Source organism: Leiobunum rupestre, chromosome 10, assembly GCF_980474605.1.
Source record: "Leiobunum rupestre chromosome 10, qqLeiRupe1.1.hap1, whole genome shotgun sequence".
NCBI classification, from domain to species: Eukaryota; Metazoa; Arthropoda; class Arachnida; order Opiliones; family Sclerosomatidae; genus Leiobunum; species Leiobunum rupestre.
The window spans coordinates 30,522,933-30,547,763 of NC_143393.1; the positions used below are offsets into that span (position 1 = coordinate 30,522,933).

The following is a 24,831-nucleotide window of genomic DNA, read 5'->3' on the forward strand; positions in this document are numbered from 1 at the left end:
AGTAGGTACGTCGCACATGTTATAGCTTATTAATTGTTAGAAACGAGACAAATTTTTCTAACGCAGCCCATTCCAAAATTTTAAACGCACAGCCTGTGTACGGTTCTAAGTTATAAGGAGCTATTATATTATAAACTTATGACAATAGGCATTTCCATAAATTAACTGTTTTCTCCCCCATTTCAACAATGCTTCCCCAACTCTCCCAATAAGGAGAGCTAATTAATTCACAATGAAAGTTAGGCGATCTCTTAACGGTAACTGATAAAATTTTTTTCGAGTTAAACATTTTGGAAGCTTTTTATATTATACGTGATTTACGTAATCTAATTACCTTCGTTGTTAATAAAGGTAAGAATACGGTAAAAACCTGGGCCGATAGTGGGTATAAAAATAATCGGAAAGCATACTCAAGCATAATTCCAGAAAGGGTAACCAGGCGACCAATTTAAGATTTATTTTACTCTCTATTCAAAATAGTGAAGGTGGAACTATGGCCTCCTTGAGAGTAATTATCTTAGCCCTGGTGGCTTCCTTAGTCGTATTGACCAATGGTGGAGCTGTAAAGTTCTCTGATCGCGGTAATTTGATTTCATGTGCTTGTGTCGTATAACTGTGTTGTCCAATCCATGAATTGTGGGTAAAGATGGCGAAATTACTACTTCGCATTTAAGTCTCGATAGGGAATGGAAGTCTCTTGTAGCTGATTCTGACCTTTTGCAACAGCGAACCGTACATCTTCAAACACGGGTCCACCATCCAGATGCGAGCGGTCATCCGAGCTCGTAAATTGGATTAATGTCTTTGACTCCTTTGACACCACCTGGTTCTAATCTAAGCTTTCGGTGCTAGTTTGGCGACCACCTCTATTACCTGCAATTTGCGTGGTTGCGATATGCACTTCCCCAAGGACAAAGAGGACATCTGCTTTCGCAAGATCAAACCTGCTTGTCCCGTCAAGGCCGGGAGCATTTACACTTACACATCCGCCTTCCAAATTTGTTTCAAGTTATACGAAATTGATTTATCTTTATCGCTTAATCACAATTTTGTTGGTACCTTGTAGCAAATGATGGAAGTCACATACAAGGGTGTGAACGATGACGGGATGAATCTGGCTTGCGCTCGCTTCAAGGTCCGCATCACGAAGACAAATAATTGACAATGTTGTAATCCGAAACTATAATTATTTTGGGAAAGGGACACTACAATTATAAGTGCGGTTAAATAAACAGTTTTCTTGTACACTAAATACAATATGGGTTAAATGGTATTCACGGCGTTCAAGTATTTTATCTATTCGTGATGCGGACCATGAAGAGAGCGCAAGCCAGATTCTTCGCGTCTTCGCTAATAGCCATGTCGGTGAATTGCATCATTTGCAGGGCTGGATTAACCTATAGGCCGAATAGGCCTGGACCTAGGGCACCAAGCAGGCCCTGACGACGTACTAAATCTGGCAGCAAAACGAATTTTCCTTCCATTTCTCAATTACAAATTGAAGAAGCGCCTAGATCGCTTCGCTCGCTATTGAAAGGGGGCACCAAAATTAACTTAGGCCATAGTCTTAATCCGGCCCTGATCATTTACACAAGATCCCAAAAGTCCCTTGATTGAGCGAATAAGATACTAAATTTCGAATAATAATAACAATATCTACATTGAGCGGAAGAAAATATTATTCCAGTAATTTACGGTAGTTTCGAGTCATTCTGAGAATTTTAACGAACGCGTCAATTTGAACAGCTAAGGTGTCTAATGCACACCGCGACATTTCCCGATATTTTGGGCAGACCACTGTGAATAGTACACTAATAACCAAGGATAAGGCCTTAGGCACAAGTCATCGAGCAACTTTTAATGCCTTTAAAAAGGTGACCAGGTTACAATGCGTAGGATGGTGGTGGCAAGTCCTTCACGACAATCGAGCCAACAGCTCCCTACGCTTACCATTATTGTTCACCTCTTCAAGGGGAACTCAAGAGAAAACCCCTTTAACCAGCGGGGAGAGATTGCGAACTCAACGCAGAATAAGTGATTCTGAGTTGCCACCCAGTTCCACAAGTTAGGAACGAATCAGGCTCCTCTGGTTGCGAGACGAAAGTGCTAACCATTCCGCCACCCCACTCGGTAAGTAAACTAATGTTAATCTTACGTAAGAATTATTGATATGTAATGACGTAACTGGCCATCCTGAACGTTGGTTTGAATTGAAACACAAGTATGTTATCATTATGTACTCATTATAATTACAAGTATGTTATCATTAAATCGTTATAAGGTTTGATGCTAACCTGAACACACACACTGGTGGAACTTATATCAAAGTAGTTCTGTAAGAATTAAATTACAAAAATATCTAGCTTCAAACGTAGGTAATATCACTGGCTAAATGTGGGCTGTCGTTGAAACCTTTAGTTTTCCTTTCGATTCAAAAATTATAACTACCAAAATGTAATTTGCCGAGCGAAAACGATATATTAAAGCGGTAAAATGACAGTTTTATTGTACACTAAAATACAATAGATGATAAAAAATACAATACGGTCCAATATTTATGCCTTCGTGATGCGGACCTTCAAGCGAGCGCAAGCCAGATTCTTCCCGTCTTCGTTCACACCCTTGTAGGTGACTTCCATCGATTGCTACCAGATACCAAAATAAACACTCGTGATTAAGTGATGAAAAAAAAATAAATTCGTTCAACTTAAACTGATTGCAGGAGCTCACGGCAGGGATCATCTTGTGAATGTGGAAGGTGGTTGCGTAGGTGTAGATGTTCCCTGGCTTGACGGGACAGGCGGGTTTGATCTTGCCCAAACAGATGTCTTCATTGTCCTTGGGGAAGACCATCTCGTGACCACGTTAGTTGCCGGTAATAGAGGTGGTTGCCGATTTGGCACCGCAAGCTGCGAGGACAGAAACAAGATTAGAACCAGGTGATGTCAAAGAAATCGAAGATATTGATCCAATTTACGAGCTCGGATCGCTGTTGCAAGGGGTCACGACCAGCTTCAAGAGACTTCCGTTTCCTACGAATTTATATATATACATTAACTGCCCTATCTCAACCCACGACAATTAATTTACATCCACAGCAACTTACCACGATCATTGAATTTACCGGCTCCTGAATTGACCAGTGCGAAGACTGACGCCACGAAGGCCATGACAATTACACCACCAAAAGACATATTTTCGTAAATACTTAAGAACGACGCTAAATCGGGGAGAATCGGTCCAGGGCCGGATTAAGGGGGGGGGCAATTGCCCCCGGGCGCCATCCAAATAGGGGCGCTGAAGAAATCTTGTTATACCCATAGTGAATTCGGAAAACACTAAAACATCTAAAAACAAAATTTACCCGTTTGAAATTTGAATAATGGCATTGTTACACACTTTATTTTGGCGCGATAAAGTCTTTTTTAAAATTTAGTTTTAGTGACTGAGAGGGAAGAATATAGTCCCGTTTTGATTATAGGATTAATCTCGCGTTGAGGCGATAATGTTCCGACACCCAGCACCATCCACGGCAATCGTGTCTCTCCTCGGGTTATACTTCCTTACTGTTAGCATATGTAACATAATTACTCATAAGTATGCCACTATACCTTTATTCCATTCAAAAATCTTCACTAACGGTTTGTTTCACCACGAACCAGTAAAAAGATGGACTACGTTAGATTTTAACCTTTTTATTCATCCTAGTAATTTTGGGAGTCACATTATTGACTACAAACATATTTATTTAAGCCAATGGAAAACCTTTAAATTGAGAAGGAATTTTTTGCGTCGGAATTTTAGTCAGCCCAATGTAGCTGTATTGAAATTTATAAACTCGGTTGGGAAAAATAACAAGTAAGTGATCGCTTTCCGAAAATGGAAGTGGGATATTCTACCAGCGTTATTAAAACCCATATCAAGCCTAGAAGAGTTAGGCCTAGGCTCAAAAGAATCTGCAAAAACTCCAACCTTGTAAATGCGCCAGAAAAGCTCAACCTGAATTTCAACTATTTTTTCCAATAAACCTGCTTCTTTTATTTGGCAATGCAAATTTATTTTAGAACGTGAGTCTCCGAGAACTTCATTAATTTGCAAATTAATTACATTAACAGAACTTGACAGTATATTGTAGTTCATTTTAACTCGTAAGCCTTGGTTGTTCAAACCAGTTTGTTTACTAAAATAATGGCCGTCGGTTTATCAGACGTAGAGCTAATTGGGCGACGGCATTATCGCCATTTGAGATTCGATGACGTCAAATATGACGTCAAATATTACGTAGGGTACGGACGATGAAATATCTGTGAAACAAACCGTTAGTGAAGAAATTGAGCTAGTAGCATACTTATGAGCAATTATGTTACATATGCTGTTAGTGACGTAATCTGGGAATCGTCTACTCGTCGCTGTAAATGTTAGCCCTTGTTGTATTTTGATTGTTTTTTAATAAACTTTTTATAACAGTTAATGTTATAATATAGACGGTAATTTTTGGTTATTTGGATTTGGATTTGCAAATGTAAGTAAACTTTAAATCATAATTTAAAAAGGTTTATTTAATTCCGAGCTTAACCTAAACTTTTTAATGTAATTTTAAATATATCGCGTGTTAAATGGGCATTCAATATTGATTAGGTAATTGTTAAGTTAATTACGCTTATTGGACATTAAAATCGGTAACAAGTAATACAGTTTCAGTGAGTCAACAGACAACAGTCAGATTATGGGCCCCTAAGTGTTATACACAAAATAAATATCATTGTATTTTTATTGTCAAAAATATATTATCTTTATTATACAAAGAAATATTTTTAGGAAATAATGAGAGACATTCTACGGTTTTCTACCTTTGCCTTTTTACCGAATTCTTCGACTACTAGAATTGGATTTTCTCTGAGCTTATTGCAATATTTTCCGTGATAGAAATAATACTTATGTTAACGTAAAGCGCATCGAAAAAATCATTTCCTGACATTTTGAAATCAACCTTGTAGGGTTTGGATTAAGATATAAGTGTTTGGTATTTTGAAACCCGAACTACAAAATGCAACTTAGGTTTCCAATTGTGCCGAATTTTTATCGACTCAAGGTACCCTACCTAATCCCTTGCGCGGGCAATTATTATAAATAATTATTGGGGGGGGGGGGGAAGGTCCCCCTTGTCCCCCCAAGGGTACGCGTCAAACACGCTACTTCAATTGGTATCAAAGCGGTTTCACTCAGAACATAAACGAAATGCTAAGTTTGGCACCCCCCCCCCTTCGCTCCTCGGGTTCCAGTAGGCGCCCACTCGGAAATTGCCCCCGGGCGAAAGTTTAGAGCTGAGTGAGGTTGGCCACCCGAAATCCGTCAAAGACCTAGGGGAGGGCGGAAGGGGCTGTCCACCCCGGGCGGAATTTTCTATAGGGCGACATTTTTCATTCAAGTAAAGAAAATTGCCTGTTTTTAGTAATGGACTAGAGGTCGGTAACGGTTAATCATTATCCATGAGTAAATTGATTTTTTTGGGGAAAAAATGTAAACAAAGAAATTTACGGGTTATATTTCGGAAAATGATTAAAAAACATGTATTATTCGTAAAATTGGAGCTTTTTATCGAACAAAACGTCATTTTTCCGATTAATTTTACAAATTTATCAAAAAATTAATCGGATAATACAGATATATAAATTACTTGATCAAAACATTTTACGAATAATTTTGATAGCTTTATCTATTGAATAAAAGTTAACCATCCCCGACCTCTAGACATGGTTAACCTTTATCCTTTTCTCATAGTGAGACTAGCTTTTTGTTCATTTGGCACGAATGAATGCGTATTCTTAGTGTTTTTGTACTTTTGCTGTAACGCGGGACACATGAACATTTCAAATAATTTGTAGATAATAAAGCAAGGTTACTAGCCTTGTGTTGTAGTTTTTACTGTTTTTAACGATTAAACGAAAACACTTTTGGAAATTGGGAGGGCGGCAAATTCGTGATGCGCCCCGAGCGTCAAAGGCTCTAAGTACGCAACTGGTCGAGTGTGAGAACAGCTTTGATAAATGCAAAAAAAACTCTCGTATAAACCTCTGTAAACACACGGATTGACAATGTTGGAAATTGCGGGGGTTTGTATAGGCTGCTCCAAAAAATTAGATTTATAATTAAGCAACGTAATTGCAAAACTAGGTTATATGGAAACCACAGCTCTTCAAAAATATAACTTTCATGAAAATCGGACATAAATTAAGGAACATTAATTCGACTTTTAGGCGAAAATATAAAACCACGTAAATTACCCCGAAAACCATACTTAAAATTAATAATAACTGGTATAACGGAAAATATAGGTTCGCTGAATCCTAACCTAACCCTTTTTTTGTCGTTATCGGACCTAATTTTAACAAAATATCTACCCAATTTCTTGGGCTCTGATTCCAAAAATTTATTGATACAGTACATTCTTTGACTTTTCTAGCCCTAACAAGCGTATTTTGGCATGCAGTGTTGGCATACAGTGCTACGACCGTGGGTTACTTTAGGCGCGGGCTAGAACCGTACAAACCTCCACGGGTGGGTAATTAGCAGGCGCGTGTCAACGTTTTTACGAAAGCAGGGCAAAAACAAGATGTCTAGGACAATATGGTAAAAACCTCTTATTTACGGTAAAAACCTTCGAATCCTGAGTGTACAACAACTTTGCCCAATATATGCCCGAAGAAAAGTAGCTAGGGTGGTGAAATTGAACAGGGGGCAAGTTCTGGCTGTGGATTTAAGTAATATCGAAGGTAAAACCGTGAACAACGTTTTTCTTTGGGACGTTTTGAACCAAATTATTTGAAAAGAGTTTTATTTAACAAGCATCTTACGGGGCATCGGCTATTGTTATACAGGGTGTCCACTAAAAAACGATCCAGGGCGAATAATTCAAAATCGGTTTTAGCTTGGATTTTGAATTTTTCATGTCACATAGCACGCCCAGGGGGCCACTGGACGATGAAAATTTCAATGTCCTTGAATCATGTCTTCAAGGTCATTCAAAATCTCACTTCAGAACCACTGGGTTTAGAGATTTTGTTCCAATTAGAAAAGTGTGTGCTACCGCATTCTACGTCTAATAAGCTTTGTACCGATGTAAATTGACCAATAAGAAGCTAAGAAATAGAAGAAAGAAAACTAAAAATAACAAAGATTCCACGCTGGTTCGTTAATAAACTCCAGACTACTTTTGCTAGGGTAACAAAAGTTTGAACTGCCTTAATTTCATCAATTGGGAGCTTAAAAATTGAACGAAGAAAAGAGGTTGGTTGGAATCTTTGTTATTTTTAGCGTGTACGAAGCACTTTAATTACTCTATGGACACAATATAGAGCGATGTATACTTTTCTCAGACGGTCCAAACGACACTTTATTATGTCTCCATATACGTCACTCCGCAGTTTAGAGGTGCCTGCCACGCTTCCGTTTGAAGATCCGTTGGTCCGGGAACTGAGTTTACAAGTCATCTGTGAATTCCACCAAACTATGAAGCCTATCGCGTAACGGATAATCGGATAAAAAAACAAGTTGGCAAGCCAAAATATACCTCTCCTCGGAAGAATTGTCCCTAGTGGTATTAATTTCTCGAGATAACCCTTAAAGATATATCTCCGCAATTTAGAGTTATTTGTTAAAAATATTAACCCATTTCTATCCCGCCCGGTATAAAATTTTTATTATAATTAAAATAATTGAGACGAAACGACCAATTTTAATTTATTCAGAATATCATAAGTTAAGTAGTTACAACAGTAAGTTAGACGTACTATAACAATGCACAATTGAATTAAACCCTTTTACAGAACAAGTTTATCAGTTAAATATAATACGAAGCAAATTTTAATGAAAGAAATATCTACAGAGGCTTTTTGGAATTACTCGCTTACGAAATACTTGCCGCATCTTTAACGCTCATTTTATTTCAACACTCGCCCTTGATGAAGATACCGTAGATATCTGGTAGTGGACGACTCGTTCACTTCCTGTTGACGTTGTGACGCATACCACATGAAAAAGACCAATGCCGTCCAATTTCCAATATCATATAATGACTCGCACACCCAAGAAATCATTGACTGCGTTAGAAATCGTAGATATCCAAATATCCACACCAAATGTATTTACAAGAAGCAAAAACCTTACCATCAACAAAGCACAGAGAGCCACTTGACTAACTGCCACCTCTTAAAGCAATTAACGTTAAATTATCTCCTTTGAATTAACAGAACTATATATAGGTCGTTAAGAAAGTGGACCACCCACAGGGTCTACCCTTTAACCCTCTAATCTCGGCTGACTGCGCTAAAACAAGATTTAACCTTTAAAAAATACCAGATTAGGCCTTCATAAATTCATTAATAAAAAAAGACTTTATTACCTATTATGCTTACGATGCCTGTCTTAATTTCCGTGAATCTAAGCAGCTATCGGTGGTTCTGTGGTAGAGCACTCGACTGCCAAGCCGAATGGTCTGGGTTCGAAACCTGGGTGGCGCATTTGTTTTTAATTAATAGAGAAACGCTAAATTAGAATTTCTTCGATGCAATAATTTCAATTTCAATTCTATTTCAATTAAACCAAAATTTCGTACTCTATTAAATACGCTTCCGATAAAGCTGAAGGTCTAATTTTCAATAAGGCGTAACAAGTGTCGGTGGTTCTGTGGTAGAACGTCCGCCTGTCAATCAGGAGGTCTCGGGTTCAAATCCCGCCCGATGCGATCGCAAATTGATACTAGGACGAATACCGTGTACAACTGGTGGAAACCCTGCCATTGGACGTTGAGAGGTAGCATTACACTCAGCACTCGGTCCGTCCCAAAGTCATTAAGAAGAAGTTGGAGAGAAAACGCCCATATAAACACAACAGACTCAACATGCACAACCATCAGAACACAAACACAACAAATTCAACACTCACAACCTACGCATAAACATTACAAAAACGTAATACACCAAACCGTCACGACGGTGAGCGAAAAAACACCATCCAAACCAAACCGCAAATGCATCCGTTAACGCTCACCGTCACACGGTGGTTTTGCCAACCCTTTGAGAAACTGCGTACGCAGTGATTACACTTTGCACCGAAAATGCGAACGCGTTCGCAGTCCTGACAGACAGACAGACCCACCCACAGACCCACCCACAGACCCACAGACAGACACGGTCGTTGTATAACCCCTCCTAGGGGACTTTGTCCCCTCGGAGAGGTAATTAGATTAACCGATGCAATGTTCATTTCCGAAAACGAATGAGATAAAGGTTATGTTGTTTTTATCTGAAAGAATTTCTACTTTATTTATGGGATAATTTACCCAACGAACAATTGTTTTTTATTTATTTTTTCGGATAGACCTCCTAATTAGATAAACTTAATAATTAAATTCTGATCATACGCGACGGTTTATTTATATGGTTTGAACGTCTTACAGATAAATAGGGGTCAAAGGTGAAACGTGTAAAATTAAATGTTCCGATTAAGCTTTATCTGAATTGGTAGATAATACGAAGGTCTATTTTCATTCAAATAGATAAACCCATGGATGACATCGCCATTGATGACTTTTTATTGGATTATTTCTACCAATAGGATATTATTAAGTGCGATAAAACCAATCATTACATCTTATGATCTTGGAGCGCAACTTGCTAAAGAAATGGTAGAAGCATTTTTTTAAACATATTACAGGTTATTAAACTCATTAGTTATGATTTATAAACTCCTGTAAATATATTTTAAAACCAAATTATAGTATCGGTTGTAATTAATTATATTCCACTATTTCATAAAACAATTGCCACACAACTTAACCGACAGAAGTGTTTACAAATCATTATGCTTGTCCACTTCATCGGTGTGTACCACGTTTTCGAAATTTTGTATAATACGATACTAAAATGACGATTAGTTCCCGCCCCCTCCCGTAGATATTGAGTAACCTGGAACTGAACCCACGTTCAAGTTTAAATTAAAATTGATTTTAGAACGTTAGGTACTATAATTTATTCTACATCATTTTAAATATTTATAAATTATATTAATCTTATATTCAATTAAATATTTATAAATTATATTAATCTTATATTTAATTAAATATTTATAAATTATATTAATCTTATATTCAATTAAATATTTATAAATTATATTAATCTTATATTTAATTAAATATTTATAAATTATATTAATCTTATATTTATTTAAATATTTATAAATTATATTAATCTTATATTTAATTAAATATTTATAAATTATATTAATCTATATAAATAATTAAATATTTATAAATTATATTAATCTTATATTTAATGAAATATTTATAAATTATATTAATCTTATATTTAATTAAATATTTATAAATTATTTTAATCTTTTATTTAATTAAATATTTATAAATTATATCAATCTTTTATTTAATTAAATATTTATAAATTATATTAATCTTATATTTAATTAAACATTTTAGTATTTTAATCTTTTATTTAATTAAATATTTATAAATTATATTAATCTTATATTCAATTAAATATTTATAAATTATATTAATCTTATATTCAATTAAATATTTATAAATTATATTAATCTTATATTCAATTAAATATTTATAAATTATATTAATCTTATATTTAATTAAATATTTATAAATTATATTAATCTTATATTTAATTAAATATTTATAAATTATATTAATCTTATATTTAATTAAATATTTATAAATTATATTAATCTTATATTTAATTAAATATTTATAAATTATATTAATCTTATATTTATTTAAATATTTATAAATTATATTAATATTATATTTAATTAAATATTTATAAATTATATTAATCTATATAAATAATTAAATATTTATAAATTATATTAATCTTATATTTAATGAAATATTTATAAATTATATTAATCTTATATTTAATTAAATATTTATAAATTATTTTAATCTTTTATTTAATTAAATATTTATAAATTATATCAATCTTTTATTTAATTAAATATTTATAAATTATATTAATCTTATATTTAATTAAACATTTTAGTATTTTAATCTTTTATTTAATTAAATATTTATAAGTTATATCAATCTTTTATTTAATTAAATATTTATAAATTATATTAATCTTATATTTAATTAAACATTTTAGTATTTTAATCTAAAATTTGATCGTGATCACGAATTGAACTCGGGTCGTATTGTTACAATGCAGATAGTTCACCGCCGAGCCATTGTAAAGGAACTATTATGAGAAGGCGGTTTTTTTTACTAACGGATGAGTACAATATCTGTATATATTGTTTATTGAACTTTGTTTTTTAATTTTTGTGAACTTGTTAAAGTCTAAATATTTTACGTTTGAAAAAGGTCAAATCTTGTTTTAGCGCAGTCAGCACGTAAAAAGGTTAGGTTTTTTTTGTAATTTATTTCGTTTTTTCAGTCTTTTTTTATCTAGCGTATTAGTTTTCAAGGGTAATAGTTCGTTTATGAAGAAAATATCGAGTTGTTTACATAGTGGTCTGGGTTTTTAACTGGGTCGTCCGTCATTACTTCGTAATTTATTTTAAACGTTTTCTCGACTGATTAAGATGTTTAATACAGTTCATCAATCGGGTTAGTTTGTTTTATTTATAAAGAGCCCTAACTAATCCGTCTACGGTCATTTATTATTTAGTCAAGGGGCTTTGTGAATGGTAAGTTTTTCGTTTCTTGTTAATTCATTTTTTATTGGTGTGGATATTTGGACATAATTGATTTCCTGGGTGTGCGAGTCATTATATGATATTGGAAATTGGACGGTTTTGGTCTTTTTCACGCGGTATGTGTCACAACGTCAACAGGAAGTTTACGAGTCGTCCATTACCAGATGTCGAATATAGCTATTGACGGTATATTCATCAAGGGCAAGTGTTGAATTAAAATGCGCGTTAAAGATGCGGTAAGTATGTCGTAAGCGAGAAAAATACAAATACCCGTTGTATATATTTCTTTCATTAAAATTTGCTTCGTATTATAACTGATAATCTTGTTCTGTAAATAGGTTTAAATTCAATTGTGCATTGTTTTAGTACGTCTAACTCGCTGTTGTAACTACTTAATTTATATTATTCTGAATAAATTAAACTCGGTTGTTTCGTCTCAATTATTTTACAATTAAAATTTTATACCGGGCGGGATTAAACCGGGATTACGTTTTTAGTAAATAACTCTGAATTGCGGAGATATCTTTAAGGGACGTCTCGAGAATTTAATAAATAAATTTTAAATAAATAAAATAAATCTGACTATTAATTATTTCGTATCTTTATAATTTAAGAGATTGATTGTCACTCGAACAAAGTCGATGGTCATAGATTTGAAACCCAGTAGGCTGTGAGCCTGTGGGACCAGAGACTGTAGAAGATCCTACCCAGTCATTCTCTTGGTCGGAAAAGTGGCGTACTTCTTTAATTTTAAAGTCTTTCAAATATGTTGCTCGAACAAAGTCGAAGATCATAGACTTCACACTCATGCCACTGTTGGAACCAAGAGGACGCGGATGAACTCACAAAACCGTTTTAATAAAAGCTGAAAGTTTGTGAAAACAGGGCAAGAAACATCCGTGTTTGAGGACCACATAAGTTCTAATAAAAAGTTATATATACAACGTTATTTCAAGTGCACAAAAATGTTTTTATTTAAATATTTATATGTTTTTAAATAAAATATTTTTTGTGCACTTGAAATAGCGTTGTATATATAACTTTTTATTAGTATATTTGCGAAAGTCAAAGCTAATATTTTAACTTTTAAATACCACATTAGTTTTATGTTCCAACATGTATACGAGGATAGTATTAACTATTCGCTAAATTGCAACTGGTTTAGAAAACAATTTCACTGTATGCTTATATTTTGGTTTCGCTGCAACAACATTTAAAGATGGGTTTTTAGTCTTTTTAGATTAAGAAATTGTATTTACTACTATAAGATTTGCACCGGGATTACACGTATTACGATTTGTTTAGAGCTTGCTATTTAACGGTCCTAGTGACATTCAAAATTTGTAATTGTACTAAATGTATTTTTCTCTGTAGGTGCGCCTGAAATTTCCAAGTTAGTATTCGTCCGACACCTCCATTAGTTTTTTTTATTTCGTTTAAAGTATATTCTTATAAGCAAATTATAGGTGACTAAATATTCAGTTCGAACAAAACAAAGTATTGCGAAGAAACAAGGTCTTTTAAAAAGTATTGCTTGAAAATTTTAGCTAATGCGAAACAAACTAGAAATTTTAAATGTTGGAAAACTCTGGAGACTTTAAACAGGGGGGAAGAACTTGTAATACTGTATTCAAAGAAAGCGTACCCGATAATAACGGAGGCAAACTTAAAAACAACGATTAGTGATAGTGTGGGACCAAGAACGTTGGCTTGGCGTAAACATTTCGAGCCGGCCAAATAAAATTAACAGTGTAGTCAGATTCAGATCATTTCATTTGCCATATACCGAAGAGGTCCAACTTTCGTTTTCCCGCCAAATGTTCAAAGACGATATTTTGGGGTGTATTCTGGTAGTATCTTCTACGTGGCTGTTGCAATCTAGGCATCTAGGATGATTCAAGCAAACCGAGTTTTCATAATCCTAGTTTCAATACTCCCCAAATAAAACCAATACCGTTTTAATTTTAAGTTTCCCCCAGCTTTGGCAACACTTCCAAGTTGCGTCGTCAGTTCTTTCACGGCCAACTCTATGTTAAAATACGCGAAAAAGTTGATTAGTCCATAATAAAAGGGAAAATATAGCTAAAAGTACTATTGGTACGAGTAATTAGTAAGTTTTTAAATTTCTTCAATTTGTTTAGGATTTAGCTATATTTTCCCTTTTATTATGGGCTAATCTACTTTTTCGCGTATTTTATCATCCTTCTCACAGTCGATAGGTGGTTTCTTCCAACTTTACAACTCTATGTTAACCTACGAACAAAAATATATCCCGGCGCCAATAGATTATAGCATTGAATTGGGAATAATACTACTAGAATTACAATTACGATTTCGGTTGCCATGGTAACACGGGACCTGTTCTGATAAGACTGTACGAAATTCATCTTTATAATTAGGCGGTAGCGCCATCTATATTTTGTAAAGTTATATGGCTAAAAATAAATAATTATTAGCTAACTCACCGTAACTTGAGTTAAAAAGGATCGTGTTGACAGAATAAAATTATTTTTAAACAACTTCAAAGGTTTGTTTCTTACAAGAAATCAGACATTTCAATTTCGCATCAGATTCGCGAAAAAATTCAATTGCAATATAGTTTCCACCACTAGAGACAGATGCCGCCACGGTAGAACGATAAAGTTGATAAATTATCCTTATGGAACGAAATTGGTCCCGCGCCAGCCAGATTTAGTTGTACCTCTATTTATTCCCAACTCAATGGATAATAGCATCATTAGCATGGTTTATAGCGGGAAAATCCTTGTTCATGAAATTTCGGTGGATGGGTTGGCTGCTATAATTGCACGAGTGTCAAAGTTGGCCGTGGTTCTTTGTAACATAATATTCCACCGAAGTTACGAAAGTAAAACTAAAACTAAAAACAACCAGTACATGGTTTTGTTTGCTTCTTCACTGGGTGAGTTCATTAGTGTCTATCCAAATGAGCGTTATAGTTCATTGTCTTAAGAGTTCATTTGGAAATTTCGTTATACACAAAAGAAGGTAGTAATTTTATCATACCAGTGAAAGCATTTATTTAAAAGGTAAGCAGATTAAAATATTTCGATTCCAATTTGGTGATAAACTAACCCTTGCCCTAATTCGTTGCCTCCGTTAATGTTCCCCCGCATTGGTTCCCAACTTCCCATTGTTAGGCGTAATATGATTCAGTGGTTAACGTCTTGTTAATATCAGGAAGCGAGATTCACTTGGCCGATCTGTCGTTAGGATTTGCATTATTTTTATTCAGAAAATCAAAAATTTATATATTTATATAAAAGTTTGAAAGGCTATTTTTAACAATAGGTACTTTAGTTTTTTTTTGGGTTTTGTTTATTGTTTTAGGTTTATTATTTGTCAAGGATTACAATAATGCAAAAAGTTTTAACCGCAATTTTTTATATAGAAAGATATGATAAATATAAAATTGTTATTTGCCAGCAATTTTGGGTAAAGTGTAGAATAGCTGCCCCCCACCCGATTTTTTATATATTTTTTTTTGGATAGAGGGCAAGATGGGGATTATTTTAATGTTAAATACTTTTTTTTCCGGAAATGAAGGCTATTTTTATTTACAAAGATATGAATTTTTAAACATTGGCCTTTTGCAATGAATTTTCCCTAGGACGATTCTTTAAATTCCTAGATTTTAAATGCGTTTTGGATAACGTGGGGCTGATGACGAAAAAGGAAAATGTGGAAATGCGAAACATTACTAACTTAGTTTTGTATTTCAGGTGTTTTCGCCGTATTGAAATGCATTTTAGGGGTTTTTGGCGGGGAAAATAGGTTAGGTTATTTATATTATTAGGTTAGTTGGATTAATATCGGGTTGACGATACTTGATGCGTCAGGCTTGGTGCTGTCCTCTAGGCATTTGTGGTCTTCTCTAATGGATTGGAACTCGTGTCAAAGACATTTCGTCTAGACATGAGTTATAATCCTAGTATTTATTATATTGCGCTTTACTCCACATTGGAGAGCATTAAGTGGTTCGCTAGGGAGCGACCCTACGACGAAGAGGTATCTATCTTTAGTGATAGATTATCTTATCTACGAGCCATTGGAAATCCTTCCAACCTTAATGGAATGTGTGCTAACATTAGGGAGTTGATTAATAATCACGGCGCTAGAATCACCCTTAACTGGGTTAAAGCACACAGTGGTATTCTAGGTAACGAGAGAGCGGATGCGTTGGCCAAGAGCGCATTAACGAATCAGGTGATCCATTCTATTAAACCCGATAAGGGTAGTATTAAAAGTATTTTGATGGGCATTACCAAGAGGCATTGGCAGAATAGTTGGAGCGACAGTGATAAAGGCAATGTTACAAGGAATTTTATTCCTAACGTGGGAGACAATGCGATCAACCCTAACCACTTCTCAACGCAGATTCTCAGTGGTCACGGCAAGTTTCCTAGCTACTTGCATGGTTTAGGACATGTGCTCAGTCCTGCCTGTGTTTGTGGGTCAGATACAGGCAATTCTGAGCACTACTTAGTTAATTGTCCTCTCACTCTCCATCTGGTCCCTAGGGGCAACCTCGGAGATATGAAGCTCACAGAGAAAGTCATGCGCTTCATAACTAGTAACTTCGGGGACATTTGTCAGGCGCCAATACTTAAGAATACATTCGACGTTGTATAAGTCAACGTCACACAGAACACATATAATATGACATAGTATGGTTAAAAAAAATTCCCAACTCTTAAAAGTTAGTACTGTTTTGCATTTCAGCCTTTTTCTTTTTCGTCAGCAGTCCTACCTCATCTAACACGTACACAAATCTCGAAATACGTCGTATTTTCCAGACTTGTAAATAGTGTATATTTTTAAGAGAGTCCGCTGGACCCGGACCCCTCCGCCGATCCATTTTTCGACGAGTCCCGGACTCTTCCCCTTTTTTTCGCCCCCCTCGTTTAAATTTATATGTTCTTTAATCTCTCTTTATTCCTCCATTTTATATTCGAAAATAAATGTCACCTAACCAGGCTAAGCCTAAAATGTTTTTTATTGTAATTATAAACGAGACAGACAGAAATCGAACGGCAGCATTATTTCATTATATATTATTATATTCTCAACATCAAAGTTTACATATTTTTATATATATTCTTGATCGGGTAAATTAAAATGCTCGTAAATATTTTCACAATTAATTTAACTATTAAAGTCTTTATTTCAAACCCATCGGACTTAATTTTTTCTACCTTTATTAATTTTAATCAAACTAAATTTAGGTCTTCAATGGCACTGTGCCTAATGGAATACAGAGCAAGACCAAGGATCCTATATCCTAACATATAGGATCCTTGGCAAGACTAACGATGTATGAAAATTATTCCCCACACGGGCCACACCTGTTTAAATTAAAAGAGGCTTTTCCCTGGTAGGCCCAAATTTTCCAAATTTTTGGCCTCACAGATAAGTAGATAGGGGAGCTCTAGCTCCTTGGGGAGTCCGACTAATATTCGGAGAGCTGAAAAAGTGGCGGTCAGTATACCATGGACTAACAAAACTTTTATTTCCGTTGTAAAAATTGCTGGCATGTAAGAATTTTACATAAATCATATCTTTTTAAATAATAACTTGCGATTAAAACTTTTTGTATTACTGTAATCCTTGACAAATAACAAACCCAAAAAACAAAAATAAAACAAAAAAAACAAAAGTACCTATTGTTAAAAAATCCCGTTTGAAATTTTGGTTAGTCGTAGTCTATCACAGTGCAAAATGTTAAATAAAATGTCTAGGTACCACAAAATGACGGCTCAAAAAATTAAAACTTACCCCCGAGAGGGGCGAGAGTACTCGAAAATGAAATAGCTTAGATTTTATATACATTCTAATTTCTAACAATTTGAATGATTTTCATGTTTTACTTATTAAAAAACAATTGTTTTAAACAAATTTATTTATATCAAACGTTTTTAAAAACTAGTGTGATTTAAATCAAGTTAATTAAAATTAGACAAAAATGCTGCCAGTAACCAAATTTCTAATTTTGTATATTAACGACTAGTAAATTATTTAATTCAAAATTTTATTATTATGAATTTGATAAATTAATCGATTATAAAAATTTTACAGTAAATTACTAAAAATATAAAAGTACTTAATTACTTTATTGTAATAAATAAATGACTTTCTAATTGTAGTAAATATACGTAATTTCTACAAACAGGAAATTACAAAATTTGCAATTTCGTCAATTACTAAAATTACATTACGTAAATTACTAAATTGTGAATTTTAGTATTTTTAACTACTCTTATTACAAATTGTTAACTTTCAAAAATCAAATGATTAAACTGCTAATTGCCTAATTATAGTAAAATACTAAAAGTCTAATTTAAGTCCCTAAAATACCCAATAGTCCTTATATTTCTTAAAGCTCAATAATCTACCCTAAAATCGGGATTTGGTTCGTAAAGCATCCTATTTTCATGAATTTCGGGGAAACCATCGTAGGCTTAAAATATTTTTATACGTCTACTCATGGACAAAATAGTCAAATCTGAGGATTAACGATAAAATAGTTCGAACATAGCCACTAGTTTGGTAACATTTTTAAATTGTAGGACAGTATGTGCCTGTTAGGTTGTAAAATTAAAAAAAAATAATAATATAAATACCAAGTCCCTATTTGGTTTCAACTTTGAAAATTTTAATCCCTATTTTAACATATATTTATTGCAAATAGTACGTTTTTTCCCTATTTTGATCTCTGATGTGTTAAAAATAAGGTGTCTAGGAATATCATCGGAATTTTCAGTTTGCATTGCTATAATAAGACTAGATTAACATTCTTCAGTTGTGGCAGTTCAATTTCTTTCAAGAGTATGAATTCCTTTCATTTTGTACGGTTATCTTCTTTCTCCGCAGCTCGTTTATTGCTTTAACTGGAATTGTGCAATCAACAGCATCGACAATGACATTTATATTTGAAATGTCACTAAAACATCGGCATTTAAAAAAGGCGTTTTTGGGGAGAATGTTGAAATTTCACAGTGAGTTATTATCACAGTTGGTACTCCGTCTGGCTGCAACCGTTTCCTTGAGCAGGATTTGCTAAAATTCCCCTCTTTGAAATGCCGGCTACATACTATGTAATCTCCATGGCCGACCATTTGAGCACTTTCACTATTCTTTATTAAGGCACCAATCCATTTTTACACACAATCGTAGAGGATTTGTGTGTATTAGTTTCACGTATGATGTCCGCTGCCGCCGGTGTTCGCACGATTTCTCGCGGTACGTTAGAGGTACAAAGACACATGTTACGTCAATCAATTGTAAGTCCTCATCGGCATTGCTAACATTTGTGATATCGGGGCCCCGGAAGTGGGACATCGGCCCATTTTAGTAATTATTGGCGATTTAATTTCAAGCGATTTTTGACTTCGAATGCACATAACTTTTTTGAAATTAAGACTTAGTTGTAAGTTATATTTTTGGTTTGTACTGATTATTTCTGAACTACGTACGTTTTCGGTTTATTTAAAAATTTTAATTTGAAGTGATATTTCTGACCCCACAACCCACGTACGCACTATCGTCATATTTGAATCTCGTGCCAATTGATACAGGAGCCATCTAACTCATTCGCGTTCCGCTACCTAATTTCCAAAACAGGTAACTCAGAAAAATCGTGTTGATTAAAAATTAATTTAAATTAACGCGTTCGCGTTTCGGTACCATATTTCCCAAACAATAATAAAATTCTTCTTGAGTTTATTAAGTACTTAAAATATAGTTAATACATCGGGGGGATTGTGTGTACTTAAATGTCCATGACATCTTGTTTTATCCTTTTAGGATATCGCCAAGAACGAAGTGGAAACGATGCCTTCCAATATTCCAAACGCGAAAGTGACGAATCGCCGCGCCTTCGGACGTCACGCCACCGTCGGAAGTCTGTACAATGCCAGGACGGAGAGTCTCGTTGGCTACTCAATTTTCGAGCCGTTGAATCAACCACTGGTAAAAGAGGAGCAATTGAACGACCCCGATAATTTCCACTTGCAATATTCGTTCGAAGATTCGCCGTTGCAGTTGTTTAATTTTCTCAAAGTACAACCGGATCAAGCCGCCAGCATTCTAGTCGGTATCGGAGATTGCCAAGGTGCCGGAGCAGTGCTTCGACTCGACTCTACGCCGAACGTTTTCAAAGGATACCTGAAATACAGCAGCCGGTTGAAGAAAGAGGAGGTTAATCTTGCCGATGAAGAGTTTCAGAAAATATGTTCCGAGAAGCTGAACGAGATCGAAAAGTTCGAAGCGACTCACGTCGTCTACGGAGTGGTTTGGGGAGTCGACGTGGTCGTAAACTACAGGAGCGCCGTCATGTCGCCAGAATCGAACCAGGCACTCATTCGATCTCTTTCCAACACGTTCGATCGTTTCAAAGAAGCCATGGAACGGGACGACGCCACCAATTTTCTAGAAAATGAATTTAGCGAAATCGACGGGCTGGCGTCTGCAGTATTCACCGACGTCGACGCGTCCAGTTTTGAAGATAACGCCGTAACCGTCACCCTCAAAGACTCGTTGAGACACATACAGGATACGCACCGCGAAATAGTCGACGGCAACGAAGGACGACCCGTCGTGCTGCTACTAGTCCCCATACGGAACGTAGTCCAGTCGAAATTAACAGGTGAGCCTTTCACCGACATCGCCAAAGAATGCGTCAAGACACTTTGCGATTTCGAGAACGAAGTCCAAATGTTCGAGAACTTTTTCGATACCGTCTCCAAATACGGCTCGTTCGTCTTGCCGGATAGCGGCCTGAAACAAATTAAGAGTTTCAATAAAACTTTATCCGAAGATCACTTGGAAAAGAGAAGTCAGTTTAAGAAATGGCTGGTTGCGAGAAGAAGCCAGTTCGCTGTCGCCGATGAAGGATTTAGTTTCGGGCCATCGAAGATTTCCACTGGCGCCGTTAAGACACTTATCAAAAAGTTTTCCAAAGAATACGACGAATTGAAATTTTATTTGGAGCTCTCCGCCAGAGGAATCAGCTACGTTAAGAGAGAAGTCAAACTTAGGGAGGCGTGCCAAGCGTACAACGAAGTTTACGCGCTGTCCATCGAAGGAAAACATAAAGAGGAGCACCCGAGAGAGTTTGGAAAACAATTAAAGTCGTTTTTTAAACTCGTGGATGACAAGAAGAAAAGCGCATTCGCTTCGCGCAGAAGCAACGGCTTAGACACAATTCCGAACGAATTTCAAATGACCTTCCTTGTTTACGAACAACAGGAAACTTCGAGCAACGATTTCGACTCCATATTTGGCGACGACACCGAAAATGACTCGCCATCAATCACCGAAACTGGGTGCGTCATCGAAAAATACGAGAACGGACAACTAATTGCCCCGTACTCGGAGACGGTTGACGACTACGACTTTGAGCTAGACAGCAACCATTCAGCGAGCACTATTCCATTCGATCGTCGACAATCCAGCGCTAGTTGTGCTTCGGATAACAATCCTTCCTCCTGCAAATGGAACATCAGCTTCGAAGACGCCGCAGCCATCGTCAAACCATCCAGTAGCGCGGTTGTAAAATTAGTATGTCCCGGATATTTGCGAGGAAGCTGCCAAGCGTCTAGAGAGCAAAAGTTCCTTTGCGAAGACTGTTTAAAATTCTTAGAATACGATTTCGAAGAGAATTTTACTTGCTCCTGTGGACGTGGATCGATCACGAGCTGCTCCTTCAGATGCAACAACGCCTCGCATCGCGGCGGTTACCACAGCTTTGACCAAAGGGAATGCTTGAGGAGATTGAAATCTCTTAAGCCTCGAGAGGAGATAAACATTCTCGTACTCGGAGAAACTGGCGTTGGCAAATCCACCTTCATCAACGCTTTCGCCAATTACCTCTCGTTTCAGACGATGGGTGAAGCGGAGAATTCAGATTTGATTAGTTTGATTCCGTCTTCGTTCACGGTCACCGACCAATTTTACGAAGAGAGAACCGTTAAATTTGGACAAGATGAGAATGAAGTGGAAGAAACTGGAGCGAGTAAAACGCAGATGTGTAGAGCTTATACCTTTCCCTCCGAAGACCGCGTCGTCCGCATCATAGACACACCCGGAATCGGTGACACTCGAGGCGTCAAGCAAGACGCCAAGAACTTCGAAAACATTCTCGGCTTCATCTCTCATTATTCGAGTATTCACGGCATTCTCATGTTGCTCAAACCAAACAACTCTCGTCTGTCCATATTTTTTCGATTTTGCATTCAAGAGCTTCTGTGTCACTTGCACAAAAGCGCCAGCGAAAACATCATTTTCGTTTTCACCAACGCAAGAAGTACCTTCTACAGACCAGGAGATACCCTTCCGCCGCTGAAGAAACTTCTCCAAGAGATCAAAGATAAAGAGCCTCACGTTGAAATTAAGACGCAAATGAGTACCATTTATTGCCTGGACAACGAGTCATTCCGTTTTCTCGTCGCTTTGAAGAACCAAGTGGTTTTCGACGAAGATTACCGTTCAAACTTTTCCGAAAGCTGGAAAAGATCGGTCGCCGAATGCGAACGCTTGATAACGCACGTGTCCAAGTTAAAGCCCCATTCCGTGCGGGAAACTATTTCTCTGAACGAGGCCAAACGACTCATCGTGGCTCTGTCCAAACCTCTGGGAGATATCACCCAAAATATTCAGTTGAATATTAGCATGGTTCAAGATCAGAAGGAGAAAATCCAGAAAGCCGGCGACGATATTGAGAAGTTGAAGAAGAATCTGTACGTCCCCTTGGTCGATCTGGAACCGATGGAATTTCCTTATCCGAGAACGGTTTGCGCAGCTTCCAAATGCTACACTTTGCAAACCATTGACGAAATACCAAAAATTGATTACTCGCAAGTTTGTCACGATCACTGTTACCTGAACGGCGTTCCGAAAGAGGTCATTAACTGTCAGGAATTGAGGCACTGCTGTGCAATGGGAGCCGGTGATAACTGTCGCCAGTGCGGTTGTCATTACGATAAACATATGCACATTTATTACGAAAACAAACAAATTTTCAAGCAGAAATTAAACAAGAGCGTCCAAGACGACATCGACAACGAAGAGAAACGCAAAGAGGGTGCCAAAACGTTGATAGATGATCTGGAGAAAAGAAGCGATTTGTTAAAAAAGAGCAAGTCATAATCATGAAAACCAGCGCCAAATTCGCCAATTTTCTAAAACGCAACGCCATCACGCCGTACAACGACTCACTGAAAGATTATCTGGAGCACTTAATATCGGTCGAAGAACAGAAAAGCGTGCGGGATACCGAAAGAAAAGCGTTGGTCCTAGAACTGACGCAAATGAAGGAGTGTTACGAGGCGGAAGTCAGATGTTTGGACCAAAGCATTAACTTCGCCGCGCAAGATGGAAGCACGGAAGTCTTGCATTCCGTGACGGTTAACGATATCAACGACGCCGTTAGTCAGCTGTTCGACCTGGAAATCAACGGCGATACCATTAGGAAGATGGTGCAGATGTTCGAGAAGGGCAGGGCTTCTGAGCACACCAATTACCGCGAGCAGGTTTACCAACCACCACGGCGCAATCACCGTACTGCCAAGAAAAGTTTAACCGGTGTTTTCGGTAATGCTTTCAACGCGCTTCAGAAGCTCTGGATGAATTGAAAACCGAATACTCGCTACCAAAAGTATTTCATTTCTTAAAAAAAAAAACAAAAGACTGTTAACATATTTTTGTAATACTTTCATTTCTTAAAAAAACAAAAAGACTGTTTAACATATTTTTGTAATACTTTTTGTTTTATTAAATTTTGTATATTATAAACAAATATTTTTATTTAAATTACGGTAGCCAGAGGTTGTTGATTTAAAAAAAATTGATTTATTTGATTTAAATCAATATTTATTGATTTTAATTGTTGATTAATTTATTGATTTTTAACATCTTGCTTAACAAAGTGATTAAAAAAGTAAGTGCAGCTGTAGCGTTAACTAAATTTTAAATTAACCTTAATTATATTTAATTAAAAATAAAGATTTTAGTTCTGAATTTACATTGCTTTTGTAAAAAAAGCCATTAAAAGTCGCTAGCTGACTGGACGTAAGGTGGTGCTTTGGGTACAAGCCTAGCTGATTATTATTATTATGAAATACATTGAAGTATAATAGATTGGTGTGGTTTGGCTCTTACAGGGACTTGCAGCATTTTAAGGGCAACCGGTGTCGTGATGCAGATAGGAATTATATCTTATAAATAGAAACATCTGCGCATGCGTCTATCTAAATCAGCTTTGTTCCTCGGACAGCATTTACTTCCACATCGAATTATATTTTAGTAGGACTGCGTTGTACCGCAAATGTAGTAGTAGTAGTGTCAATTGATAGGACATTAAAATCGGTCTCGATCGCAATACTCGTTTGGGCCCTTGATTTCTCAGAACCCGGCAAGGCGACAAATGTAAATGATACGGCATTGCTAGAAAATAAGAATTACTAATTGTAGACCAATAATGATTCAGCTACGGATTTGAATTAACACATCATGAATTGGTAGTTGATTAGCTTGATGTTCTAACTACACGTAAATTCTATTGTCGATATTGCATTTACAGATAGCTATTTAAAAAGGCATTCGTAGGACGTAATCATGAAAAATAATTGTTTTTTAAAAACAAAATTTTAAAATAACACGTAGAAATAGTTATTTTACGATATAAATCTGGTTTCTGAATTATTTTTAAATATCAACGAATAAGCTTGAAAAATGTATAGGGACAACGTTTAGAAGCATGGTTGTTAAAAATAATATGGATTAAAGATCGTCTGCTAACACGCTCTAAGACTCGTTTTTAACGTAATTTGCGCCATTCATCCTTTGCTTGGGTTAATCCCGTTGGCAGAAAAGTTAAATTATCTGATCTACTTATATTCCCTATAAGTAGAAGGAGAGTGAGGGCGAGACGCCGATCCCGGGATCGGGATCCGGGATTTAAGGGGTGAAATGGGGGTAAAATCGTCAAAAAGTCAATGTATTTATGATATTATATGGTGTTCAGGCCAACTTGTTCATTTATCTCTGCTTATCGCGAGTGACACTTGAACGTATTTCTTATCGCGTTTTATCGTA

At 36.0% G+C, this 24,831-nt stretch overlaps 1 protein-coding gene and 1 long non-coding RNA gene across 2 annotated transcripts; one reads left to right on the forward strand and one right to left on the reverse strand.

The window, feature by feature from the left end:
- Positions 1-2,480: 2,480 nt before the first annotated feature.
- On the reverse strand, positions 2,481-2,912 carry LOC149925360 (uncharacterized). The gene is made up of 2 exons (XR_016477054.1): positions 2,731-2,912; positions 2,481-2,645 (listed from the first exon to the last, which is right to left on the reverse strand). It is a non-coding gene; the product is annotated as an uncharacterized LOC149925360 (long non-coding RNA).
- Positions 2,913-14,652: 11,740 nt separating this feature from the next.
- Positions 14,653-22,884, forward strand: LOC149925361 (uncharacterized). The gene is made up of 2 exons (XM_090161734.1): positions 14,653-14,768; positions 19,543-22,884. The coding sequence occupies exon 2, from the start codon at positions 19,570-19,572 to the stop codon at positions 22,882-22,884; it is 3,315 nt and encodes a 1,104-aa protein (XP_090017860.1). The 5' UTR covers positions 14,653-14,768; positions 19,543-19,569.
- Positions 22,885-24,831: the final 1,947 nt, after the last annotated feature.

Excerpts from the sequence above, each read along its gene's own strand:
- LOC149925361 (XM_090161734.1), top strand. The coding sequence starts at position 19,570 with ATGCCTTCCAATATTCCAAACGCGAAAGTGACGAATCGCCGCGCCTTC.